Source organism: Streptopelia decaocto (assembly GCF_964273445.1).
Source record: "Streptopelia decaocto genome assembly, chromosome: 7".
NCBI classification, from domain to species: Eukaryota; Metazoa; Chordata; class Aves; order Columbiformes; family Columbidae; genus Streptopelia; species Streptopelia decaocto.
In genome coordinates, this window is record NC_138661.1 from 61,448,426 (window position 1) to 61,472,517 (window position 24,092).

The window sequence follows — 24,092 nt, forward strand, 5'->3', positions numbered from 1 at the left end:
TCTATTGTTAAAGAACACAAATGACTGGATACAGAATTTTTCTCCTTTCAGTGGCCCTTGTACAACAATTTATTTCCCTTTCCAGGTAAGGCTGTTCTACAGAAATTTTTCTCTGACATTCAAAAGGACCAAATGGATGTCAACCCAGGATAAATGAGAAACGCGGGAAGAGAAAAAGGAAGAAATATTCCTCTGCTTTATGAAATAAAAAAAGGATAATTGAAAGTTCTCTAAGGGGTATTCTTTTTTTAACCCATGAGAAGAGCTCTTTGCTGTAACTTCCTCACGCTATGGCTCCATTTCACAAGACTGAAATGAATGCATATGAGAAGATTAGATGAATTTTTCATTATTTTATCTTTTTTTTTTTGGAATCAGTCCATGAATGCTTAAGTAAGGAAAAGATAAATACAACAAAAAAGAAAACTACATACTAAACAAAAGTAATGTGAAGTAACTAAATAAAAATGAGAGTGCCTTTGACCCAAATTCTGTAAACTCTGCCGCAGTGTATAATGAGCTGGCCTAACCAGATCTACTAATAACAACATTATTCATGAACACCTTAAGAGATGAATACTTTCAGCCATAGTTTTCTCATTGAGAAAATCAATTCTACCAAGTTATCAACCAAATTTGTAAAATAGTTATTTCTGAACACTGAAGCCTAAATACTTTTGTTTTTTAAACTGCTACTTTTATCATACATTTAACAGGTTAAGTAAGACTTCTGTTTAGGAACAAACAATTCCATAACTAAGATCACGAAAGAAAATATCCTAATAAACAGCTAAGATAGAAAAACTGAAATTTAAACCTAACATTTATTTCCTGTGGTTCTAGAAAATCTTTTATTAGATGGGTCTGAACTTTGGACAAAGACTAAGCTTTACACTTTAGAGAGTTCCCAGCGTGGGTACTGCTTAAAAGGATTTCATTCTTTTTAAACACAAGCGATTATTTTTTTCCAGCGTCCTCTTTCACACCCATACGACCTCTCTGTTAAGTTTATAAGACAGTTTTGTAATGCAGAAAATTAGAGTACAATGTAATTAAAATGTATGCATGTTAATACAGAAAAATGTAAAATAGATATCTCATTTACCTAACATGCAAGCAAGCAAACAGATGAGCAAGAGCTATACACTAAGGAAACAAGATTTTTCAAAGGAACGTTCAGACAGTTGCCCGGGTTTGCTTCAACCCTCGTCTTTGTGCCACAAGTCTCTCTCTGTACTTCAGAAAGACATAAAAGGTGGTAGGAACATCCAGTAGTGCTGTAGCTGTAACTGGATTTTTGCGTATTAAGTGATAACACTTAACAGCACGCAGCAGCTGAACCTCTGCAATAAGCTCATGTACTTTGAAAATACAATTGGGAAAAAAAAAAAGAATAACAGGAATATAGCCCTGCTTGCATATGTATATTTTACCTTTCAAGTTGTTATGCTTTTAATTTCTTTATGTGGCATCTAAAAATGTCAGATGACAGAAAAAAAATACCTCTTGCATTCATACACGGCTTCTTTCGCAACATCAGACAGCAAAGAGACAGGAAGGAGTTAGAATAGCGCGCCTTGAAAATGGAAGCTCGGAAAGCCCTGGTCACCAGCCTGATCATTTCTTCCACGTTTGCGTTCTTCTTTTCGACACAATGTTTTGGAGTCACACGTATGAAGGAAAAATGTAAGTATCACGGTTAAATGTTCTTCACTGGAATAAAAAAGTCCATGTACACAGCTGTGCTTTCTTTCAAGAGGTTGTTTGCACACATAGTAGGACAGCACTGAAGCTCAGTGTGTTGTTCATTGGTTGGCTGGTTGTTACTTTTTCTTAATAACCCTGGAAATAAAAAAGTACATTTTGCTAGGTTTTTTCTGCATTCATCTTTTTGGTGGGAAAACTGTAATTGTGCACTTTCTGTTCTTCAGGTCCAGTCAATATGACCAACTTGTTGGAGACAGAATTCTTTCTGTCTTTTTCAAATGACAAACTTAACCAAAACGTCATCTTTAAAATATACTTTCACTCTTGTTTTAGAGATATTTTCAGTTTGGTAGGAACTTTTAAAAAACTTGTTCCTGGAGGGTTTTTTATCGTGTCCCTATTGATTTTTGACAAACCATTAGAGTTCTCTACCTGCACCTCCCAGCTTCCCCACCTTTCCCTGTGGTTCCCTAGACCTTTCGCGTGGTTTCTCCAGATGGACTTGAAGATACATCCAGCAAGCACAGTGAAGCTGTGTATCCGATATGTAGGCACGCCAAGATTCAAGAGAATCTTCTGTGTAGTTTCTCCAGAGAGCAAAATGTTTGCACACTGTTCATTTTCAAACCTGGAAGCACAACGGCACCAGATGTATAGGGTCAATACTGCTTCGTGCCTTAGTATGGTGAGCCTCAAAGGACTTGATTGGGGAATGAATTTCTTTCTAGCAAAGCTATCCTCTATAGCAGAGGTAGGAAAAGCAGCCCCGCCATAAGCAGCAAACTGATAGACTATGCCAAAGCTTTCTTCTTGAAGGATGTGCTCTTTATCCTCTCTTCTTGTAAGAGAACCTCCAAAAGGCAAACCCAACAGAGTCCAGAAGTATCCTGGAATAAAATTCCAGCTTGAAAACAGAAATTCCATAAAAAGGCAGTAAGCTCATAAAGCGTTCTTCAACTTTTCCACAGGAGATGACCACAATGCAGCTCTAGGAAGCAGTTCCGGACCTTCCACTCTTCCACCTCAGGCTTCCAGGTTCCCAATGAAATAGTCATTGAGGTGACATTGGCCTTGGTCCCACGGGGAATTTGCTGGGCTTCAGGGGACACTGGTTTTCTCTTTCCCAGCAGATGTAATGACCAGTAAGTCTTCCTCTTGAGACAAACTTTGCACAGGCTCCACAGTAACAGCAACTTCACAGAGAGCGCTCTTTGTTGTCAAGAGGAGCTCATAACTGGTAAATATAATCAATTTTTTGCTCACTAACACTTGTGAGAATCAGTTCCCCCACAATATATAGATAAAATAGTTACTCAGGAAAAAAGGCAAAGAAATTCTTCTACAGCCATTTATGCAGTTCTAAAATTTCAGTGCCAAATCTGAAGTGAAAAAGTGAGAAATATAGAAATGCAGCCACCATAGATATAAACTGGAAGCATAACTTGGCACTACCAAGGAGAATGGGCACAAAGAACTAAGCTGTTATATAGTTACTGTGTTTTTATGGCTTTCAGAAATCAGTTTGGTACCCAGCCTAACTTGCAGTAGATACAAGCCTGTTATAATTTTGGCTACAGTGATGTTCTAGGAAATATTCAAACACCTTGCTTGCTGTTTCTTGCAAAAAGTATAACAGTGTTTGAATTAAGATTTCCTCTGTAATAAATATAACCATATCCTCAAATTTGTATGTTCCATTCCCAAACATATCCACTCTAAGCAACTTCAAAATAGCTGGTTATTGCTGAATTATAATAAGAAATATAGCCAGAAAACACAGTGAAGTTGAGGAAACAGATAGAACAGACAGAACAGAACCACGTATATTTTATTAGCTTCTCTTTGTTTTTAAGCTTGAGCACATAACAGCCTTTCATAATTCGTAGTCTACACTTAAAAAGGTATGGTACTGAAAATGGAATCTTAAGATATAAAGTTTCCTTCAGTCATTTTATTATTAAATTAGTTTTCCATGTACCAATGCATTCGATTTTATTTTATGATCAATCACAAAGTATACCATACTATTTCTTTTCTTGTACATTATTCGCAGTACTTACACCCTTACTGTAAAAAGTTGCCTTTTGTTGAAGGATATAGATTAAACAGAAATGCTCTCAAATGTATAAAATACTTTCTAAAACCAGCATGTATATAGCCCTGTAGGTTTTACCAGAGGTGTATAATTTTTCAGCATTACATCTTAATGCCAATTTCCTGAAGGAGCTTTGACTACAAAAGGCATGAATATGTTTTCAAAGGATGATGGATAAATTGGTGGGTGGTAATATAATATATCTTAGGCAGCTGATCAGGGCTTTTTATCCTCTGCTTGTCTTTTAGTTATACACAATTTCAAGATAATTATGGTCTATAAGAATGTCTTTTCCCCTTCCTACTACCAGCAATATTTGTCTTGGTTATAGGTTCAAGAAACTTCCAATCACATCATAAAAATAGAATAGGGCAATTATGGCATCTCAGTAGAGAACTGAATGCATAAATAGACTGACCACACAATATGGGCTAAGGCAGTTAAGGAACTGCCTTTATGTAAAATACCAGTTAATTAGAATACTAGCTACAGAATATACTGAATCCATACCTACATTTTATAAAGCAAAAAAAGAGTCATGAAGTGTATAATTCAGGTTGATATGTACCAAATTTGTGTTGCCTTTCCAGTAAAGAATACAGATACTGAAAATAAATTAATTACTGATGTCATTAAGTAAAATGCAATGTTATTTAATAGTCAGAAATGTTATATTAAAATCCTGACTTGGTGGAGACATCCAAATCCATAACAGCTCATTGTTATGACAGGAGAGGACTTCTTGAAGCACCTGACAGTCCTCTCTTTTCAAAGAAGTCAGGTGAGACAGACACAGGGAAAACTCCACCTCTGTGATATGGAGACGCAACCGTGGCCATAGCCAGTCTTCGATTGACTTTTTCCAGGTGAGGCAATAATGTTTTCCAGGTAATATATATTGCCATTTCCAGAAGTGCCTAAGCTTTCCAAGAGTGAAAGTACACAATTTTCTAGATTGATACCCAGCATATTACAGGGTTACTTCACTGAAGCAATTTCAAGACAGCAACACAGAGCAGAGAAATCAACTCTACTGTGCCTCGTCTGTTAAGCGAAGGAAGTGTTGAATAGTCAATGTAACAACAGAAAAGCACAGACAAGAGTACTGTTGGATACATAAACACACAAATGAAGACAAAAGACAAAATGATATTTTTTCTCAACCTTCCTATAGTAATTTGTCCATCCACTTGTAATCTCTTATATTAACACCACTATGGAGTTACAACAGAGAAATACAGTATTATTAACTAGTGTCTACCCCAGAAAAGTAAAAAAAAAAACAACCCCAAAATTATTCCAAATCAGACAACAGAACTCAATAAGTCACATCAAACTAACCAGATACTCAAACTGGCACAAGAAGAACAGATGATATTGATTCAAAGGTAATCGAGAGAAGAATAAAATGTTAGCTACTCCATTTTAAGAAATATTAATGCAATGCAATAAAAATATTCATTTGAATAATTTTATTTTGATGAAAAAACAACCACAATGATCATGTGTTGTATAGGAAGAGAGTCAATGACTTATCAGTTATCTACACCAAAATATTATTAAAAAATATAGCACGTTCTTATGTAATTCATACTTCACAAGGAAACTCTAATCTATTTGTTCAGGTTATATTCTAAACCACAATAACAAATGATACAAATTTCACCACTAAATGAACACTCCATAGGTTCAAGATCATAAAAAAAATTATTAGATTTTTCATAACCACAATCTTATAATTTTTTTAAGAACATACTTTTTCCTGAATACTGAAGATAATATTGAATAGATAAGACATAGAATCTACCATCATTAGGTAGGAAAAAAGAAAAGTAATCATTTTGTCCAGAATAGTCTCTGAAGACTCTTAAGGAAATAGCCAGACTTCACTTGATGCAGAAGTAATCAGTAAATTATATGTTACTTTCAATATTAGAAAAAAGCAGCCTTAGAAAGACATAAAATATTTAATGAAATTTGGTAAGATTATCCTCACAATTCAGCATTCCTTGCAGTGTTGATCAGGCTTTTTCCCTTAAATCATTTCCTTATAATGGAAACTATCAGTGTTTGATTAGGAGCTGACTGAAGTCTGAAAGGAACCTTTCTATAAGACCTGAAGCAAAGCTGCCCATGGTTTCTAGTAGGAAAAAAAAGTCAGAAAACAACGTACATGTAAAAGAAGTTGTAAAGATGTTAAATGATAGTCTTGTTTTCTATAGGAAACTACAGCAAATATTGACAAAAATGGTACACATTTTCCACCGCAATATATTGGAAGCACCTTAACCACCTTTCCCAACGGGCAGCTGGAAACTGTAAATAGTGGGCTTGACTCAAACCGTTTGACTACATCAGGCTGTCTGTCCATGATCAAAATTAAGGATAAGGAGGTTCCTAGACTGATTTGGCCTCGGGAGGATCTTGCTCCATTGTCCATAGACAGAGGTTAGCGAGCTAAATTTAATTCCCAATTCTGGATACTGTAAATACTCCTGCACTCCCCAACACACTCTTATGAATCACCAAGATTAATTAATATCTTACTACACAATATATACACCTCAAAATGTATGTAAATGCATCAAGAGATTATAGTTTTTCTTGTCGAAAGCCATGAGTCTTTACCTTTAAGATGTTGTCAGGATGCTCTTCAGCAGAAGCAACAAACAAGTCATGTCCACAGACAACTCCCTCCGCGAGAAAGTACTTGAACAACAAATTGGAATAAAGACCGTATGTATCTTCCTCTGTGAAAACAAGAATAGTTGGAATTTTTTCTTTTTTCGTTAGATAAATCACCCACAACACTATACATACCCCCTTTTGCTCTACTTCCTACAGTATATAATATACAACAGAGATAATAGATAAAATATTGATCCAAAACTTTAAAAATAATGCTTTGTGATATTGTATTCCTAATTTTTCAAGCCAGAGAAATAGTTCTCCACCATGTATTTGATTCTAAGATATGGATTGGATATAGCAATAGTGCTATAGGTTTGCCATCAGTATCAACTAAGATTACTGAAATCACAGTTTAATGGAAAGCGGCTTTGTTCATTTGGGAGAACCGCGTTAATATTTATACTCTTATTGCTTAAAATATTGCTGAACTTGCTTAAAGTATTTATTAATTGATGCTTTCCAAAATGTAATTGTATTTGGCATGCTAAAGCTATAAAAAAGCATCATTTCTTATGGAGACATTCTTAGATCAGCATTTCTTACAAAACCGTAAGAACTACAAAATAGGCAAAACAAATGGATATACTGAAAGAGACAATTTGCAATGCTGTTTTGGAAACCCATCCAGAGAAATAACACAAACACATTCAAAAGACACATGAACTTCAAATTTAAGAAACTGGACAATGTTTGTTAACATTGTGAATAGGAGCCTAGTGAAAGAAAAATACAAACTCCCACTGACTTCAGAAAGGCAAAAATTTTCTTTGGCTTCTTTGTCGCAAGTTACGTATCAGAAATTACCAGAATTAGAAAGTCTTAATGAGCTTCATATAATTCAAACTCATCATAACCTAAAACTATGAGGGAAGTGAATGAGTAAATGACAACTAAAATTTGAACCATCTCTGATTTTATTTAAGAAATGTAACCAATTGCAATGTTAATGCTAGCAAAAAAACATTCCTAAAAATATAACTACTCGATTAATTGCCCAGTAAAATTTTAGATCAATGTGTTTCTGACACTTATTTAGAAAGGTATCTGAAATATTTTGTTTGGGAGAAAAGTAGATGCAACAATGTCTGGTTTCGCTTTTTCATCTGTTAACCTGGCTACTGGAAGATAACAACACGCAGAGATGCTGCGACAGAAAAATACAGATAGATTTGCTTTATACAGAAACAACAAGACTCTTAATCCATTCTTTCTGTGAATTGGAAACAATTTCCTGCCTATTATGAATCACACATGAAAATATTAAAAAAAACTCCACAAAACCCATAACAAAGGCTGAAAATAAGGAAGTTGTCATTTATATTGAACTTGTAAAAAATACTGAAGAAGGAAACAAAAAAGAATATCACGTTGATATGTACCTGAACAGTATGTTTTGGAGCTTAAGAACCAAAAAGCACCAATGAAGTGGAATGGGAGGAAAGGAAGAAAGGAGCATTACAGAATTGCAAACCACAACTTCCTTGAAAGTTTGTAGCTCTTAATTAAATATCACATGCTTAGAAAGGCATTAATACTGTTACTGAAGAAGTGTTTCCCCAGTAACTCAGCTCCATGTAGGAGACCAGGATGGAAACAAGACTCAATTCAGATAAAACTGAAGCAGCGCAGTTGCAAAAGCACAAAGTAGAACTGACACTGTCTAAAGTTTCAAAGAGGTATTACAGACTTATCTTCTAAATAGAGTCTTTGGAGCTTGCTTAGATCTCAAACTGCTTCAACAAGAGGAAACAAGCCCATATGCAAAGTAATTCTCCCTTCTAACTGGAGCCCAGGAACACATACAGCTCCTGCACCCTAAACATTGGCTCTCAAGTTATTTACGCTTTGGTTGCTTACTGCAATATAATCAGTAAGATATTATTCACAGTATATTGACTTCTATCTGCTAATATCCATCTATGAAGCTCTTAAATTAAGAAGTCCCCTCGAAATCAAAGTGACAGCATGATATCTACTTAATTATATTTTTTAATTGTCAGAGCTACCTGAAAGAAATCCCCAAGCCTCCCATATGATCACATCACTGCAGCAGATGTCAGTGGAGGGAGAGAATTTTCCTAGACCTCCCTCCCTTTGAACACAGGAGGAAAAGGAACATCAGTTGGGCACTCTGGAAGGATCCTCAGCTGTCACATTTATTTCATCCTTGGTGCATCAAAAATCTCAATTTCTTAATTTTTACCTATAGGTTAAAGTTTACCTTCTTCATCATTTGAGGCACAGAAAACACTGTTGTATTGCATATGGACAGGGCTTAACCGACAGTTAATGGAGTATAAGCCAGTTCAAGTATTTTTTCGTTTGTGTCTGTGCATGCAACTGTACAGAGAGGCTTTCTGGATCATCGTTTTTGGTATTAATTATTCTTTAGACAGTAAACAACGTGCTCAATTTTGAGCCAAATGTAGCATGGAAAGCCCATAAAGCATAGGCAAATATAAGAAACATGAAGTGTATTGATGATTACTTAACTAAACTAAGGCTGTAGTAGTTAAGAATTTTTACTCAAATTTCATTTGAAATGCTGAAATGTTAAACTATAGAAGTGAAGCAATAGAGAACAGGGATATAAACCCTTCTACTGACCTACCCAAGACTATAATTAATTTTGTTGAGAGACAGACTTATTTGTAATATAATAGGACCAAAGAGGTTCTTACACTGCTATACCCCTCCAAAACATATTTTGCAAAACAATAAGGAATTTTCAATTTAGCAAATTAAAAACATTTATATTCAGTGTAAGCACATACCATTTTAGTATTAGTCTTTCCTTTAGTCTTCATACATTGATCTTCATAAGAGTAAACTTACAGTAAAAATAGGAAATGAACTATTGGAGAGTGATCTAAATATAAAATACCTCATAGTCTGCTACAGTACTCTAAGGATTAAATGTGTCTCAGAAAGCCTTTACAAACAGTGTATCTTGAATTGTTACAGCCAATGCATCTGTAAGAAACCCTCAGTTCTTCAATTTGTCACATAGAGGATGGCTTTTTATTGATTCATTTCTAGGTCACTAAACTTTTGTGGTATTGAAAAGATCTAAAGTGCACACATATGGGGGCTTTTCTGATAGCATCCATTGTACCCTGGCTTCAATAGTTATGTTACTATTCAAAACCACAGGAGTACAGCTTTCTTCTTGTAAATAAACAAACAAATCATTTAACATAGGTACTTCAGTAGCTCACTGATTATTTTCATAGATAAATTGAATTAAATACTTTGAAGTATATTTGTTTTCTGATAATGCTTGGACTTACTAGTTTGATGGCCAGGATAAATTCTCAACCTTTATCTGTATTTTTCCAAATTACACCCACATCCAAAAGAACCACCTCCATTCTGTGTGTGTAGGAACTAGCACTTAAGTGCTTTTTAGTCAGCCAACATACTTAAGACAAGCCAAGCCTGGACCAAATCTTTATTCTTAGCCTCCATACTAAAGAGCTGTCCCATCAGCAGCCTTCATTGTGAACTTCTAGCGATTATAATAAGGCACATAAACAAATCAGACTCTTGCAGCTGCAGACTCTTTTCTGGGTCCAGTCACTGCAAGTCACACAACAGTCCACAGCTTTCTCTGATTCTTTTGGAACAAAGAGCGTTCTACAGCTAAGTAGCAGGTGAGTAACTAGTGAAGCGTAAAACTATACAAGGAAAAGAGATTATTTACCTAGAAGTTACGCATATTGTCTCCAGGACAAAACCTCTTCTGATCCTACAGATAAGGATGTAAATAAAATAGTTTATTGTGATCATTATCCACTGGCTTCTTTCCACAACTGTGTGTTTTCATGGCTAAAATAGTTGTGAGAAAAAGCAGTATTGTTGGTATCAGTGCAATGAATTCCAACATATAATCATGTTGAAAACTAAGGATAAGGACCAATTTATGGCTCTTTTCACCCCTAAACTGTATACTGACCACATGGGCTACTGAACACAGAAGAGACATTCTCAACACCTTTGTGCATGGACTGTCCGTAGCTACTACTCGGACAAATCAGCGGCCATGGAATCAGATACGAAGTTTTAAGGCACTGAAGTTTAGCTAGAGCACACAAGGCAAAGATAGCAGGTATGAGTAAGGCACTGTCAATATATTTTATACAAAAATCACAGACAAAAATCTCATCTAATTATGGAAATAAATATGTAAATGCGTGGCCTTAAGAAAAAAATCTCTGGGCCTAACTGCTCCTTCTGCACAGAGGTTTTCCTGTTCCAAGGGAGGGATGGAGAATAAGCACTATAACTTGAAAAGGAACAAAAGGTTTGGAACAAAATCCACCATCATGTAACAAATATGTATAGATCATATTTATAATATACATCAGTAAATTAAACAGCATGAAGGTCTTCAAAAAAATCCAGAGACAATTCGTAGTGTAATTGCTTAAAATTATGAGAGTTATAAAAGGAAAAACCAAGACTGCAACAATGTAATGTACAGAAATCTTATTTTTTTTCTCTATACAAAGTCTAGACAGGTTGCCCTAAAGCTGCCAAAAGCCTGTCAGAGTCTATCAGTATTGATCACTTTTTCACCAGATAGTTCTAGAGGATGATGCTGTGACCTAAGGTGTGTCTTTCTGTAGCTATGAAACATCTCTCTGAACTGCTGGAGGTTATGAGATGCGATTGTTTTAATATTCTGAAATTCCATTTAAAGGATACTTTACTAATGTCCGCATTTACTAAGCTTGAGGGGATATACTCTGTGTCACTTGCATTTAATTAGCACATGCCAAAACGGAGTTGTCAAACACATAAGTTACAATATTTGGCATTGGGCCATACTTCAGGAAGGTGAGTTCTGGTAACTCGTATTTTGTAGAATTATACTTAGCAAATCACTGTTTTGTGCCTCTCTGGAGATTATCTTTTTCAACTTTAAAAATATAGTAAATTTAATTACATTGACAAGTGAAGAGAGCTCTTACCAGTCAGGTTAAATTGCATGTCTAGTAAAAATAATAGTAGCTAATTAAAGTAGCTAAAACTGCTTCAAGGCTTAGAATGTACAAGTATAGACCTGCTTTTAACTAGACAACTTTAAATAATTGACCTCAGCTACCAAGAAAAACTCTCCTACTGATAATCTTTAAAACATTTAGCTGTCACTGACCTTGTCAAATCTAGAGCATCCTAAAGGTATGTAAGAATTGGTTCTTACAAGGTACCCAGGACAGACCTATTTGTGCACCCTGTAACTCACTATGCAGAATGTGTTATATAAACAAGGCTTATATTTAAAAAACAAAATCAGATCCTCCCAGAAATTCTTCCTGAGGCTGGCAAAACAGACCTACACTGGAGGCTGGAGTGGGGAAAGGAGTGTGTCTAATCCACAACTATACGATTGGCTTGTTTTGATCGGAGAGACTCTTCCAGAAAGCAAATCTTCTGAAGCAGTTCAAGATGGAACTATGAACAAGAGGTCTCACATTCATATCGAACAAACTGTTCCGATAGCGTTTAAATTTCATTTCATGCAGAGTCAGACTGCTTGTTTTACCACCTCTTAGAAACCCACTAGAGTAATATCTTTTGAAATTAAGTACTAGTTAAAATCCAAAATATTCTTGCTGTATGAATAGAACCCAGGATGTTTCCAGTTCCTCCAGTAGCCAGGATCTTGCAGAAAACTACCACGTGCCTCAGCTCTCTAATTCTCAGATAAATAAAACACTGTCAATAGAATATATTATAGAATTAAGTCAAACCAAAAATCATGATGCTCTTTAGTATGAATTAAAATTTAAAACTTGTGCACTTATATTTGAAACGACATTTTACAGTCTTATCAAGTAACCTGTGCCATTACAACATCTCCAGAACACAACAGTTAAAATAAATATTTTAATACCCTGAATCTACTATTATTTGGTTAAATTAACCAAGATAATGTGTCAAATAATGAAGATGAGCATTTAATTTGCAAAGAGAGCTAAGCTAGAAGTAATGCCACTTATTTTGCCTTAGAGAATGTTGAAGGAATGGGGAAGAATTTAACCTTTTTATAACACTTGGAGTACAACGCAGAAAGATCTTCCTAGGAGGTTCATCACTGACAGCTTCAATCCTGTATAATATTAAGCTTGCCTATACTAATCTCATGACAGAATTTCTCGGTATACTGACAAGATATTCAAACAATGCAGTTACAATTCTACCTGCACCAACTTCAAAAATTAGTCTAAAAATTTTTAGACTAATGAGTCATGAATAAATATAGTTCTTACTTTAAGACCTTTTTGTATATAATTGTATGTTTCAAAAGAATATAAGGTAAGTTTGATTTGGGAAAAAAAATCAGCTTTCAAACCTAAAAGATGGATTCTCCTTTGTGTTTCTGTGAAGCTAAATTTAATATCAGATAACAAATAAACAGCCAATATAGGAGATAAGCAAATTAAAACCCACCACTGAGTATTGCTAGCTATGCACTCAGAGCAGGGGGAAAACAAACCCAGGTAAAAATCCTATTATTTTCAAGTCATTGAGTCTCGTCATCTCTTTCATCAGCACACCAAGTTCACTGCCTTTGCACTCGCTTCATCTGCTGCCATTCAGGTCAAGTCAAATGGACAGTAGGCAAAAGCAGATATTTAGGAAGAGGTACCAAGAACTGAATAAGCAAACGTGATGCTTCACCCAAGCACTTGCTCGGACTCCTGCATCTCAAGATGCTCCTAAGCCAGACGTGGTATCTACTAACCCAGCAAATGGCTTTCTCTTCCATCAGCCTGCCCAGTTTTCCATTGAGACAACAACCTTAAGCTGAAGCATTCTACCACTTCATTGCATACCATTTGAAGAACGACTATCTTTAGTTTAATGGCAATTTTCAAGCTAATAGGTTCATTCAATACCACCTAGTCTACCTACTGCAAGGAGCAGTGTACATTGTTAATAGGAAGACAAAATGTAGTTCCATAATATCTGATCTGTGTAAAATACGATCAGTTCTAACATTTTTTTTCTTCCTCTGTCCATACCAAGATTGCAGCTCTTCTCAAACTGAACGAGAAAAGTAAGATCTTCACTGAAAGTAGCAAGAGAGAAAACTTCTACCATTTTTCCTGAATTCACAGAAATCTGAGTGAAATTTAATGAGAAAATTAAGCTCAACACGCACTTTCTGTCCTTGCAAAAAAGCCATCTGCTTTCTTTTGTGGTCCTTGGTGTGCAGTCCTTCTTTGCCTTGTGGTGGCATCTTGCATGTTAGTGAGCTGACTCAGGGCCCTCAGTCACTATTCCCAGAAACATTATTCAACTTACTGGCTGCTACTTAAGTCCTTGTTTTCTTCAAGGCGTGCAATTCAGCCACTCCTCCAGCAGCACTCAAAAATAGAAACTGTACTTGTATTTCTTAATCTTCCAGTTCCTTCTTTCCTTCACTGTCCTCTACCAGTTCTCACAAACACTAATGGGCCGAACACTTCATCAGCAAGTTCTTAAAACACTTTGCAGGCACAATCTGCTTGAAACCACCCTCGGCATACACCAGTCTGTGTTTTCCAAAGGAAAAGCTGAAATCCAGTCACTGTTCTCAATGATGATAAGTCATGAGATTGCAGCGCTCCTTCTGGGTAGAGATTAATACAAACTTTTTTACCATTTTCCCCTTTCTCAATAGCTCTTCCACTTTGTCAAGTAACCAACCAGCCGTTCTCTTGGACTTCTCGCAACTCTTGAGGTACTTAAGAAAAATCTGTATTTCTCTTGATAATTCTTGCTAGTTGTATCTTACTCTGTACCTGAGTTTTTCAGATTTCTGTCTATATTCCCATTCTGCAATTTTGCAATTGTAATTTTGATCCTCAACAACCTGTGAGGCATTCAAAACCTCAGGATTTAGCCAAAATGGTGCCTTACTACACTTTCAATCTTCTGCAATGAGAAACTGGCATTTTTATCTGTAGTAGCAGCTTTTTAAATTTTATCTTCCAGATTTTACTTACCAATTTCAAATTTACTGACAGTTGTCTTCCACAGTTTTAGGTTAAAATAATAAATCCATTATTAAGGCTTTAACGTGGGATTTTTTGCACTTAATACGTAGGCACTCAGACATTGCTTGGCATATCTCAAATAGCTTTGCAAAGTGATAAATATTTTCATCACTCCTACAAATAAGGAAATTGAGGCACTTTACCTCTTACTCAGTGGGAGGAAACAAGCACACAACTTTCAGACTCCAACAGGTCATAGAAATTGCAGTGACTGGAAATTAAGAGCTAGAACCTGTTGTTGCCAGGTTCCTAGTTCTTTGTTCCAAGCAACTTCGCATCAAAAAGTAGCATTTAAATTGTTACAGTAGTTAAGATGTGAACACAGATTACAGATGCAGATGTTTTCCACATAACTACAGGTGTTTCTCTAATAAACTTTCATTTTTTTTCCTGTAATATCAGTTATTTTTGCTAGGAAAGTAACAAGCTTGAAAACTTCTCTTAAACACCATTAACCTGGTAAACATTTAAAATAGGAAAAAAAAAAAATCACATTTCTACGACTCAGCCCTTACATCACTTTGAAGTAGATCTGTATCCTTAGAACCCCAAGATTAATGAACTGATGTGATAAATCAGATTGTATTGCCTTCAGTTTCTCTTCTGCAACAATGATCGTCTTTACTGACATGCTGAAACTGTAAGCACTTATAAGACTAATTTGTAAGAAGTTAGTCTGCCCTCCCAATTGTGGTTTTGGTGGATATGCTTAAACTAGGGGGCTGGGAAATGGTTCTTGGCTCTAAGGTCCAGCGCGTACCCTGGGGATATGAAAACAAGATGTGTGCAACAGTCCTTTCCCCTTTGCTACGCTTTAAAGAGAAAAGAAAGTTGGGTATCTCAGCTGCAATGGAGACGTGGTACAGCCCACAAAGACAGTGTAAGTGTGCAAAGGGAAATCTGTTATAACCTATTTAATCACCTCAGTGTGTCTGGTCTGCCTCCCGACAGAAAGCAGCCTTCCGTCGGCTTTCTCTTAGTTGATTCCAGCAACCAAAAGGTTAAAAGATTCTGTATATCATATCTTCCTCAGAAAGCCAAATTTAAATAAAATATCTTTGATATGATAAACAGTCTGAATCTTACAGGAAGTCAAGTAGTTTAGAAAATATTAAGTCATTTGAAACAAATCCTATAAACTCCTGAAATCTGCTAAATGCTCCACTTTCAAAGGGAATTCTGCGGCATTCTTCTTGGGGGCTCAAACCTGTCTAAAAGTTAGGTTTTGATCCACCTCCAGTAATTCCTGAAATAGACAACAGTCCACTCTGAAGGCTACCCAAAGTGTAGGGGCCTGAGGGTTATACTTTCTTAATATATGAGTTTAAAAAACAATGAAAACACAGGTTATTTGATAAGTACATTAAAATGAGTGAAACATATCAGAATATAAGTATCTATATATTCTGTACTAACCAATAAGAAGAAGGGTTCCAACAGCTATGCCTCCACCTGGAAACAAAACAAAATGAAGAATAAAGTAAGACTACGTTTAAATACTATGTTAGAGAACAATTAAGTTTTCTTAGTTTGTAAGTCAAAGAAAGGTGATAACGGGGAATTTAAAAATATAAAAGTGAACAACATTTTAATTACCTTTGCAATACTTCCTACAATTCTCTATTATGAAATAATTACACATTACATGTAATTATATATTACACATTACAATTACTTTCACAATATACTGTACTATCATCCTTGTGGTAAAAAGATCCTGCAGAGCTCTATGCAACTACGCTCAAGTACTACAATAACCATGTACGGTCTGAGCCAGCGAATTTTTACTTGGATGACTCAAGTGAGTAAACATTCTCCAAATTAAATCCATATTAATCACTATCAAGCGCTACACCTTTGTACCAAGAACCATGTATGTAAAGTGACCTACTAAGAAGCGTGCAAATTCCCACCCAAGTCAATCAGGCAAAATCTTGGCTCCCATGTTTTTTATGTTATTACTGAATATGGACACAACAATGAGGCAGGTAGGACATCACCCAATGAAACCTGGACTGACAGATCATAAACAACATAATACACATCTGAAAAAGACCCCTATACTATTAAAGTCTTTTATGGTATGTCTTGCACATAAAAACAACTCTATGAATGCAGTTGACTGAATTATTTGTTCAAAAACAGTAATACATTTTGATGGATTTATACACGGCCACTCTTATTTTTCTTTTTGCTTAAACAATTGCAATAAATGCTTAGGTTCTAATAACGCATGACTGAATAACAGACAGAATAGAATATTCACAATATATTTTGATACATAGATCCTTAACCCATTGATCTCAACAGTGTGGAGGACCAGAAAAAGAAAATCTAGGAACTCCCATGGTGACTGTTCTATTTCCTCTTGAAGAGACAGCAAGTATAATCATGTAACAGTGGTTTAAACAGTTGTCCCAAGAAGGAATTTTAAGAAAGATGGTGAAAGAAAAATTCTTATTTTATTTTAGATGAAGAGTTAACTATTTTATAACCTGAACTTCAAGACTGAATATAGTAGAAATCAGACTACAAATATTTTTATTGAACTATCATGTAAGACTGTGACAGGAAATCTCAGAATTCCTAGAAGCCTTTGAGTGGCCACAAATAACCAGCCTTTTGCAGTGTTTTGTGTGAAGGAAACTGCAGTATGTCTTCTGAAATTATGCACTGCTTTAAAAGCAAGTTAGGAGCAAACATAATCACACCAGCCCAATATGCAAATCTCTTGGTAAAAGAAGTCAGTTCTGGACTGCGTAGATGGACTCTAACAAACAGGATAACTCAGTCCATCAACTGCTCACTAAACGTCACTTTTAAGAGCTCGTTAAACTTTACTTGAAATTGTTTCCAGTAGGGATTGGATCAACTTCTTATTCTATAGCTCTGCTGGTGCGACTATGAATGCCTGTAGCCCTGTAATATTGATATATACCCAGAAGGAAAAAGCTAATTTGTCTCCCACAGGCTAAAGAGTACTAACATTGTTGCATAATAACACCTGAATTAAAACCACAACAGAATCACTTTGTCACCATATCATGATGTACCACATCACAGTGCAAATGTTTAGTCAGATACTAACTTCATCATTGTAGTTCAACACATCACAGATTTTTTAAGCTATGCTCCTGAGTCAAGATGTATAAATGCCTCAATATTTATGGCAAGCTTATCAAGTAATCAAGTATTTCCTAGATATTTAAAGAAAAAAAAACACACCTCTAAGTACTGTTTATTGGAAAGTCAGAATCACTCATGAAATCCCCATGTTCTAATACACCAATTTTTGTTTCATTTTATTTGTTCAGGAGATGAATGCAAATGAACCCAAAAGATGTACTATGAAAACAGCCATAAGTAATGTATTGCCCCATAGCAATAAGCACTTAAAATCTGAGTTATAAAAAGCTCACTTGTAGCCACCCCAGAAGTAGTGTGTCTTCTGCTTTTAAATTGCTTGCACAAGAGAGAATTTATTTGTCAAACAGTATGTCAGCACAGTCAAAATCATCACAAGCTCTATTTTCCGATCATCAGTTGTATGGTCTCGTAGAAAGTTGTAAAGTTGTAGAGAGTTGTAAAATATGTGCACATACCCTGATTGCTGAAGGCAAACTCAGGTCAGAGGATGGTTTTACATTATGATGTAGTGAACAGTTCAAACAAGTCTATTCTATTAGATTGAATGTAAAACTATCACAGTCACTGTGGTTACATATTCATTTATGATAAGCAACAATAATAGTAAATTAAACGCAAAACAGATGACAGAAAAAAGTAGCAGAAACGTTGACAGAATCAAAAGGAAGAAGTAAAATCTCCAGGTTCCCTAAGAAAACTGCTATGAAATTGTAATTCCTTCTTATTTTGCTATTTTCATTTTTCTTTACCAGTATCTAATGCAGTACTACATGTAAACAACTAAGCAGGACTGGTAACTTTCCCTTTGCTACCTACAGCAATGAGATTTAAGACCTTAGGGACAGAAACACAACAAACCTTGCAACTTGGCGTGTATCCCCATTGTTTTTGAAGTATATCTGTCATCTTTTTCAAACAGCTTGAAACAAAACTTTTGATACCAAGCATGTGAGGGTTGTATTACACAACAGCTACAGCTCATTAGAGAGAACTCCTTCAGCACAAATCAGGTCTATAAACCTCAAAATTAAATTTGAATATAAAGCCTGGAAATATTAGAAACACCTTAATGGTAACATGGCATTTGAAATCCAGCAGTTAACTACTACTTATTTTTGAAAGGAAATGCACTTAATTAAGGAAGAGCTATATATCAACAATAATGTCAGAAATGAGGCAGCAGTTATAGGGTAAAAGGAATTCCTCCAGGTGTTCTCTGTCTTTTCCTCTCTTCAAAATTTTCTAACTAGACCTGTGTCTGATAACACTATGCTTTCCCTTACAGTTATTCACAAACTGTATCTTCATGTCTGGCAAATAAAACCATAGCTAGCTTGCAGTTTCTGGACAAGGCAAACTCAAATGCAAGCCCAAAGCATGAGGGCTACAAGTGTCTGCCTGGTGACCATTAAAAAACATGTCTACGAAAATATACCAGACTAAACCATTTTATAGTGACTTCCATTGGCAATTAATACAAAAAGGTTTGTCCTCTGCCCCTCATGAACAGGCAAGTTAAATATTTTGCACAGTCAATTATTTAACTGCTAGTGGGCAAGACGAAAGAAAAAACGTAACAGCATTATTTAAGAAACACATAACAGCATTCTGCAAGGCATCTCAGAAGCATTTCCATGCACACCCAAAAACGACACGAAGGAGATCAAGTATTTCTACAGTCACCAGCACGATGGCTGCATCAACAGCAGTCACTGGTCAGTTTGTCAAGGGATATGACTGCTCCCCTTCATTCAGCACTCATCAGATCACATCTGGAATACAACATCCAGTTTTGGGCCCCTCAGTACAAGAAAGAAGTAAAGATAAAATTAAGTGAGCCAAGCAAAGGAGCACTGAGGTGGGGCAAATGACCCAAGAGGAGTGGCTGAAGGAACTGGGCTTGTTTAACCTGGAGAAGAGAGAAAGACCCAGCAGCAGCCTGGTGGTACCTACGACAAGCTACAGAGAAGCCAGCTGAGCTCTCTGCTGAGGTGCATAGAGGGAGGGCAAGAATCAACAGGCATAAGTTGAAACAGCAGAAGTTCCACGTGGATATAAGGATAACAGAAAATTCCCTACAAAAATAGTTAAGCACTGGACCGAGTTGTCCAAAGAGGCTGTGAAATCTCTGCCACTGTAGATTTTCAAGACCCAATGGGACAAAGCCCTGAGCAACTGACTCTGAATTCAGTGCTGAATTCCTGAGGTCCCTTCCCAGCCTCCAAAATCAATGATTTTGTACAGGTCCACTAGCTGGGTGGTCTGTCTCCAACAATGTCTAATACTCGGTACCAATGGAAATTTTATTATAGTACAGAATGTTTGGCATGAACAGGCCTACCCATTCTGCCTTCAGAAATGAGTGATTTAAGGTCTGGGAGGTTCCCAAAGATTTAATATAGGAATAGAGATTTATCCAGTTTTTCAAAGATGCCACAACCCAGAAAACAAGTTAAAAGCATCTCCAAATATTGCTGTTCCTAGGACTGAAGGACTTACTTGATGTTCAAGTGTAAAACTTGTTCAGGTCAGGAAATTAACGAATATTTAAAAGACAAGGAAAAGGTACTTTGGAAGGGATCCTGGGTTTACTGGAAGAAGTGTCCCGAGTTTGCATAACAAACCACTAATACAGTTAGTAAGTGCCTGGACATTCAGGAGGCTGTCACCATGGGAGCTTGTCTACATCTTCTGACCCATGCTGTGCAAAATCCACTGGTTATAAAACGGAATATGAAGAAGAACTGGAATGTTCAATATAAATCTTGTATTTGTGCAATCAAAGGGTTTCACAAATTCCACTGACTTAATGAAATACTTCTCTCTTAAGGAGGAAGAGCTTTCTCCACAAGGATATCAATCCCTGATGCAAGTGCAGGTGTTCCCTACCAAACAGACACAATACACTCACAAAAGATACAGAAGTGTCATTCTCCTTAAGATACGCAGGCTGCAAAATATTCTTTATAAAATGGATACAAGCTCTATATTTATCATTACTCATGTAGAATATTCTATAGAAAGAAAAGCAGTATATTCCCATATACCATGTACTCCCCCAGGGATGAATGAACAAAGCTGAAGTCAAGCCTTCCTCACCTCAAAAGAGTCCCATGTATGTATATTGAGAATGTATTGGAATTGCATCAGTAGTTAGTACAAGGGTCGTACAGCCCTAGTGCATATAAATAAAACAGGCTGTTTATACACGTAAATTAGCTCCAAATCCAAATAATTAGTGCCAGTTTATGCCACAGATCATAACGCAGCAACGGTCACAAGGGATCAGTCCAGCATCTTCACACCGTCAGTGGGCAAAAGCAGATTGACGGGCAGCAAGAACAGCATCACACCCACGCACCGTGGAAACACGGCGTTTAGAACGATGCAGCCATGGTGAGCAAGGCAGAAAAGACACACTGAGAGTCCAGACTTAAGGTCAAATGCATCCTAAAAACTGCGATACCGAAGAACGAGAACTACGCTACATTCACCCACGAGCTCATTTGGCAAACATGCTTTTCAAAACTGAGAACTTTAGACCTGTGACGGTTTGAACTACGACAGGAAGGTGTTAATAAGTAAATTTAGAGTAGCTTCCTACTCTGGAATGGTTTCTTACGCGGATTTAAATGGGTAAAAGGCAAAGGCACTTCGCACGGTGGGGCGGGGATGTCGAGGCGGGAAACGGCTCCTGCTTTGCCCATTCCCCCCGTCATCCCCCCGGCCCCGGGAGCGGTGCGGGGGAAGGAAAACCCTGCGGGTTGCGGAAAGGGAACGACAGGCAGGGCCCGGCAAAGGGGAAGGTCCCGCTCCCCACCAACCTAGCACACAGTCCAGGGAGGGGAGCCCGCTGGAGAGCAGCAGCTGCCCGTGGCGAACCGAAGGCCGAGTGCCCGCGACAGCGGCCAGGCGGCTGCCGGCCGCGGCTTTCCGCTGGAAGCTGGTTCCCCCGCAGCCCCGCGGCGCCGGGGCCGCCGCCATCTCGGCTGCCGGGAGCTTGACAGGAGCCAGGGGACGCCGGGAAGAATCGAGCCCTTTCCTCGCTACCAATGGGAGAGCGGCATGGGAAAGGCGCTGTCCAATGGGAGAGCGCGTTGTTTGCACGTCGCGGGCCAAAGGGGCGGGGAAGGGCCGGGGCGGCCGGTAGCGAGGGGCAGGTGAGTGTGGCGGGGCCGGGCGGGAGCGGTGGAGGCTGCGGGTGCTGCTCCCGCGGGGTCCCGGAGCTCTGGTCGGGCTCAGGGGAGCCGGGCCTGAGAGGGGCCGGGAGCGGGATGCGGTGGCCGCGTCTCGTCCCGCCTTGGTGCGGGGCCAGGGGTGGTTGCGGTACCGGTGGCGAGGCCTCGCTACGAAGCGTCATTTCTGTGGGATCTGACCAGCGGTTTGTGAATATCTGCGATTGGAAATGCTTTAGCAAAATAAAGGCGTAAAGCGCGATTTGCCATTATTTTAAAAGAGTTCAAGAATCCATGAGTGTTAGTGGGATCCTATGCTGTAAATTCAACGTAACTGAGGAGGCTGAAACTTGGAGAGTTCTCTATTTTTAAAACATCACATCAGTTATTCCATTGCTTACTGTACTGTCATTTTGGAGTCCAGATACTGAAATACTTCAGACATGACTGCTTGCAGCTGTGTGTAACAGTATTAAAAACTGCAGTATGTCTATAGATAACTTATTTTATAGAGTGCTTGTAACCCAAAGAGGATATATTTGATAAGTCACCACGTACAACAAAAAGAATCAAATAATATCTTATGTGTATTTTGTCTCAGTGATTTCTCACCCCGTTCCAAGCAGTACATTTCCTTTTGTTGCTTCAATGCGACAAAGTATTTCCTTGCTTGTTTTTCTTGTTAATACAACATGCTAATATAGTTTACATTAAACTTACGGGGTAAGTGTAAGTATACATCCAGGGCTGAACCCTCTCTTTTGTTTGTCCATTTCTCATTGATAGTTCTCTGACAGGTAGCTTTTATACTTTTTTTTTCCTTCCCTTTTTGTTATTTAATTTTCCTCCAGGGCAATTAAAACTAGAGGCTAAATAATTTTTTTTCACTTTGGAGTCCAGATTCTGTTTGCAATTGTGAACACTTCTGCTGTGGTCCTACAATTTTATAATTTCTTGTATAAAGTGCAAGTTTACTGGAAATCTCAGCATCCCCTGAGCAGATATAACAGGTGGGCGTTGCTAAAAGAGAAAGCCTCATTTCCTTTTCCCCCTCTGCTTCCAGTGATTCAGTTCAACAAACCGTGGTGCTTGTCAAATCTTTTCTTGAGCTGATTCAGCTCATTGATCTGACTTGGAACTATTGTACACTTTCTTAATAAGTTAATTTTGTGTTATGTTGCTGAGTTGATGCAATAAAGGGCGCATGCAGACAGTGAGGAGGATGCAATTCAACCTTCCACCTTTTGTGGACTGTGAACTGTTAATTCATTTCGCCATGTGAACCTCACAGCTCTTTCAGAATTTTAGGTTTTTAAGGTGATATTGTTGTAAATTTTGTGAGTTTACATCCTTTAAAATATAGATAAATTGTCTCTTAAATTGTAACAGGAGAGACTGTTTCAGATTTTACAAAAAAAAAAATAGAGGTAGATACAGCTGTTCAGTATAATAGAAATTTAAGAAGTATTGCAGTAGTTCTGTTTGTGATATTTTTTCTTCTGCCACATTTTAACATGATGGGTACAGTTAAAGATCTACTGATTTAGAAAGCAAGTGGAAAGAAGCTATTTTTCAAATATTTAATTTTTTTAAAGAAATTATAACTATTTAATATAATAAAGTTTTACAAGTGAATCTGTACTTATTGAGAACACCACTTAAAACAGCTGACTTTGTCTGAAATTAAGTGCAGGTAAAGAGAAGAATGTGTAGTATGGAATTTGCTTTGGTGTTAAGTCAATGGCGTTTCATTTTCAGGACTAATAATAGCTTGTCCATCCTCTTTGATACTAAAAGTTTGCTTGTGTTCACATGTCCCACTTTCCAAAAGATGGATTTCCAGCCATTGGTAAAAGATCCCACTAGCAGCTGTCAGATCAGAAAGCAAGACTACAGGAGTTGTAACTCTAGATATTACTGCATGAAAAAAATCCTTCATCCTCAAATACACATTAGTAGGTAGATAAAACCTATTTTTCCAACTCTATAGGTGGAATTGAAATGCAGAGAAACTAAAGAACATGGAGATAATTGCAAGTGATTGTGAAATGTTTTAGCAAGTTCCTTCTTGTCAGCTGAGCTGTGGTGGCTCACTATGGTCACACTTAGCTCATTGTGAGATGCAGAAGTTTAAACCTTTGTGTCTAGGAGGTCTTTAAAAGGCATTTAGATGAGGCTCTTAGGGACATGGTTTAGTGCTAGAATTAGGTTAGGTTGTGATTGGACTCG

At 37.2% G+C, this 24,092-nt stretch overlaps 2 protein-coding genes across 4 annotated transcripts in view; one reads left to right on the forward strand and one right to left on the reverse strand.

Annotated features, from left to right (window-relative positions):
• Positions 1 to 21,697, reverse strand: part of ELP4 (elongator acetyltransferase complex subunit 4) — a 142,568-nt gene extending 120,871 nt beyond the window's left edge. Inside the window, exons 1-3 of the mRNA XM_082057802.1 lie at positions 21,513 to 21,697; positions 15,958 to 15,993; positions 6,431 to 6,552 (exon numbers count right to left, since the gene is read on the reverse strand). Of these exons, the coding sequence (XP_081913928.1) occupies positions 6,431 to 6,552; positions 15,958 to 15,993; positions 21,513 to 21,672 (318 nt within the window). The 5' untranslated portion in view covers positions 21,673 to 21,697. The remainder of the gene's footprint in view (positions 1 to 6,430; positions 6,553 to 15,957; positions 15,994 to 21,512) is intronic.
• Positions 21,698 to 21,808: 111 nt separating this feature from the next.
• IMMP1L (inner mitochondrial membrane peptidase subunit 1) overlaps positions 21,809 to 24,092 on the forward strand; it is a 34,430-nt gene continuing 32,146 nt past the window's right edge. For 2 of the 3 annotated variants that reach the window (XM_082058945.1, XM_082058947.1), the window contains exon 1: positions 21,809 to 21,854. The gene's annotated coding sequence lies outside the window, so the exon portion shown is untranslated. The remainder of the gene's footprint in view (positions 21,855 to 24,092) is intronic. The other variant, XM_082058946.1, reaches the window with a different exon arrangement.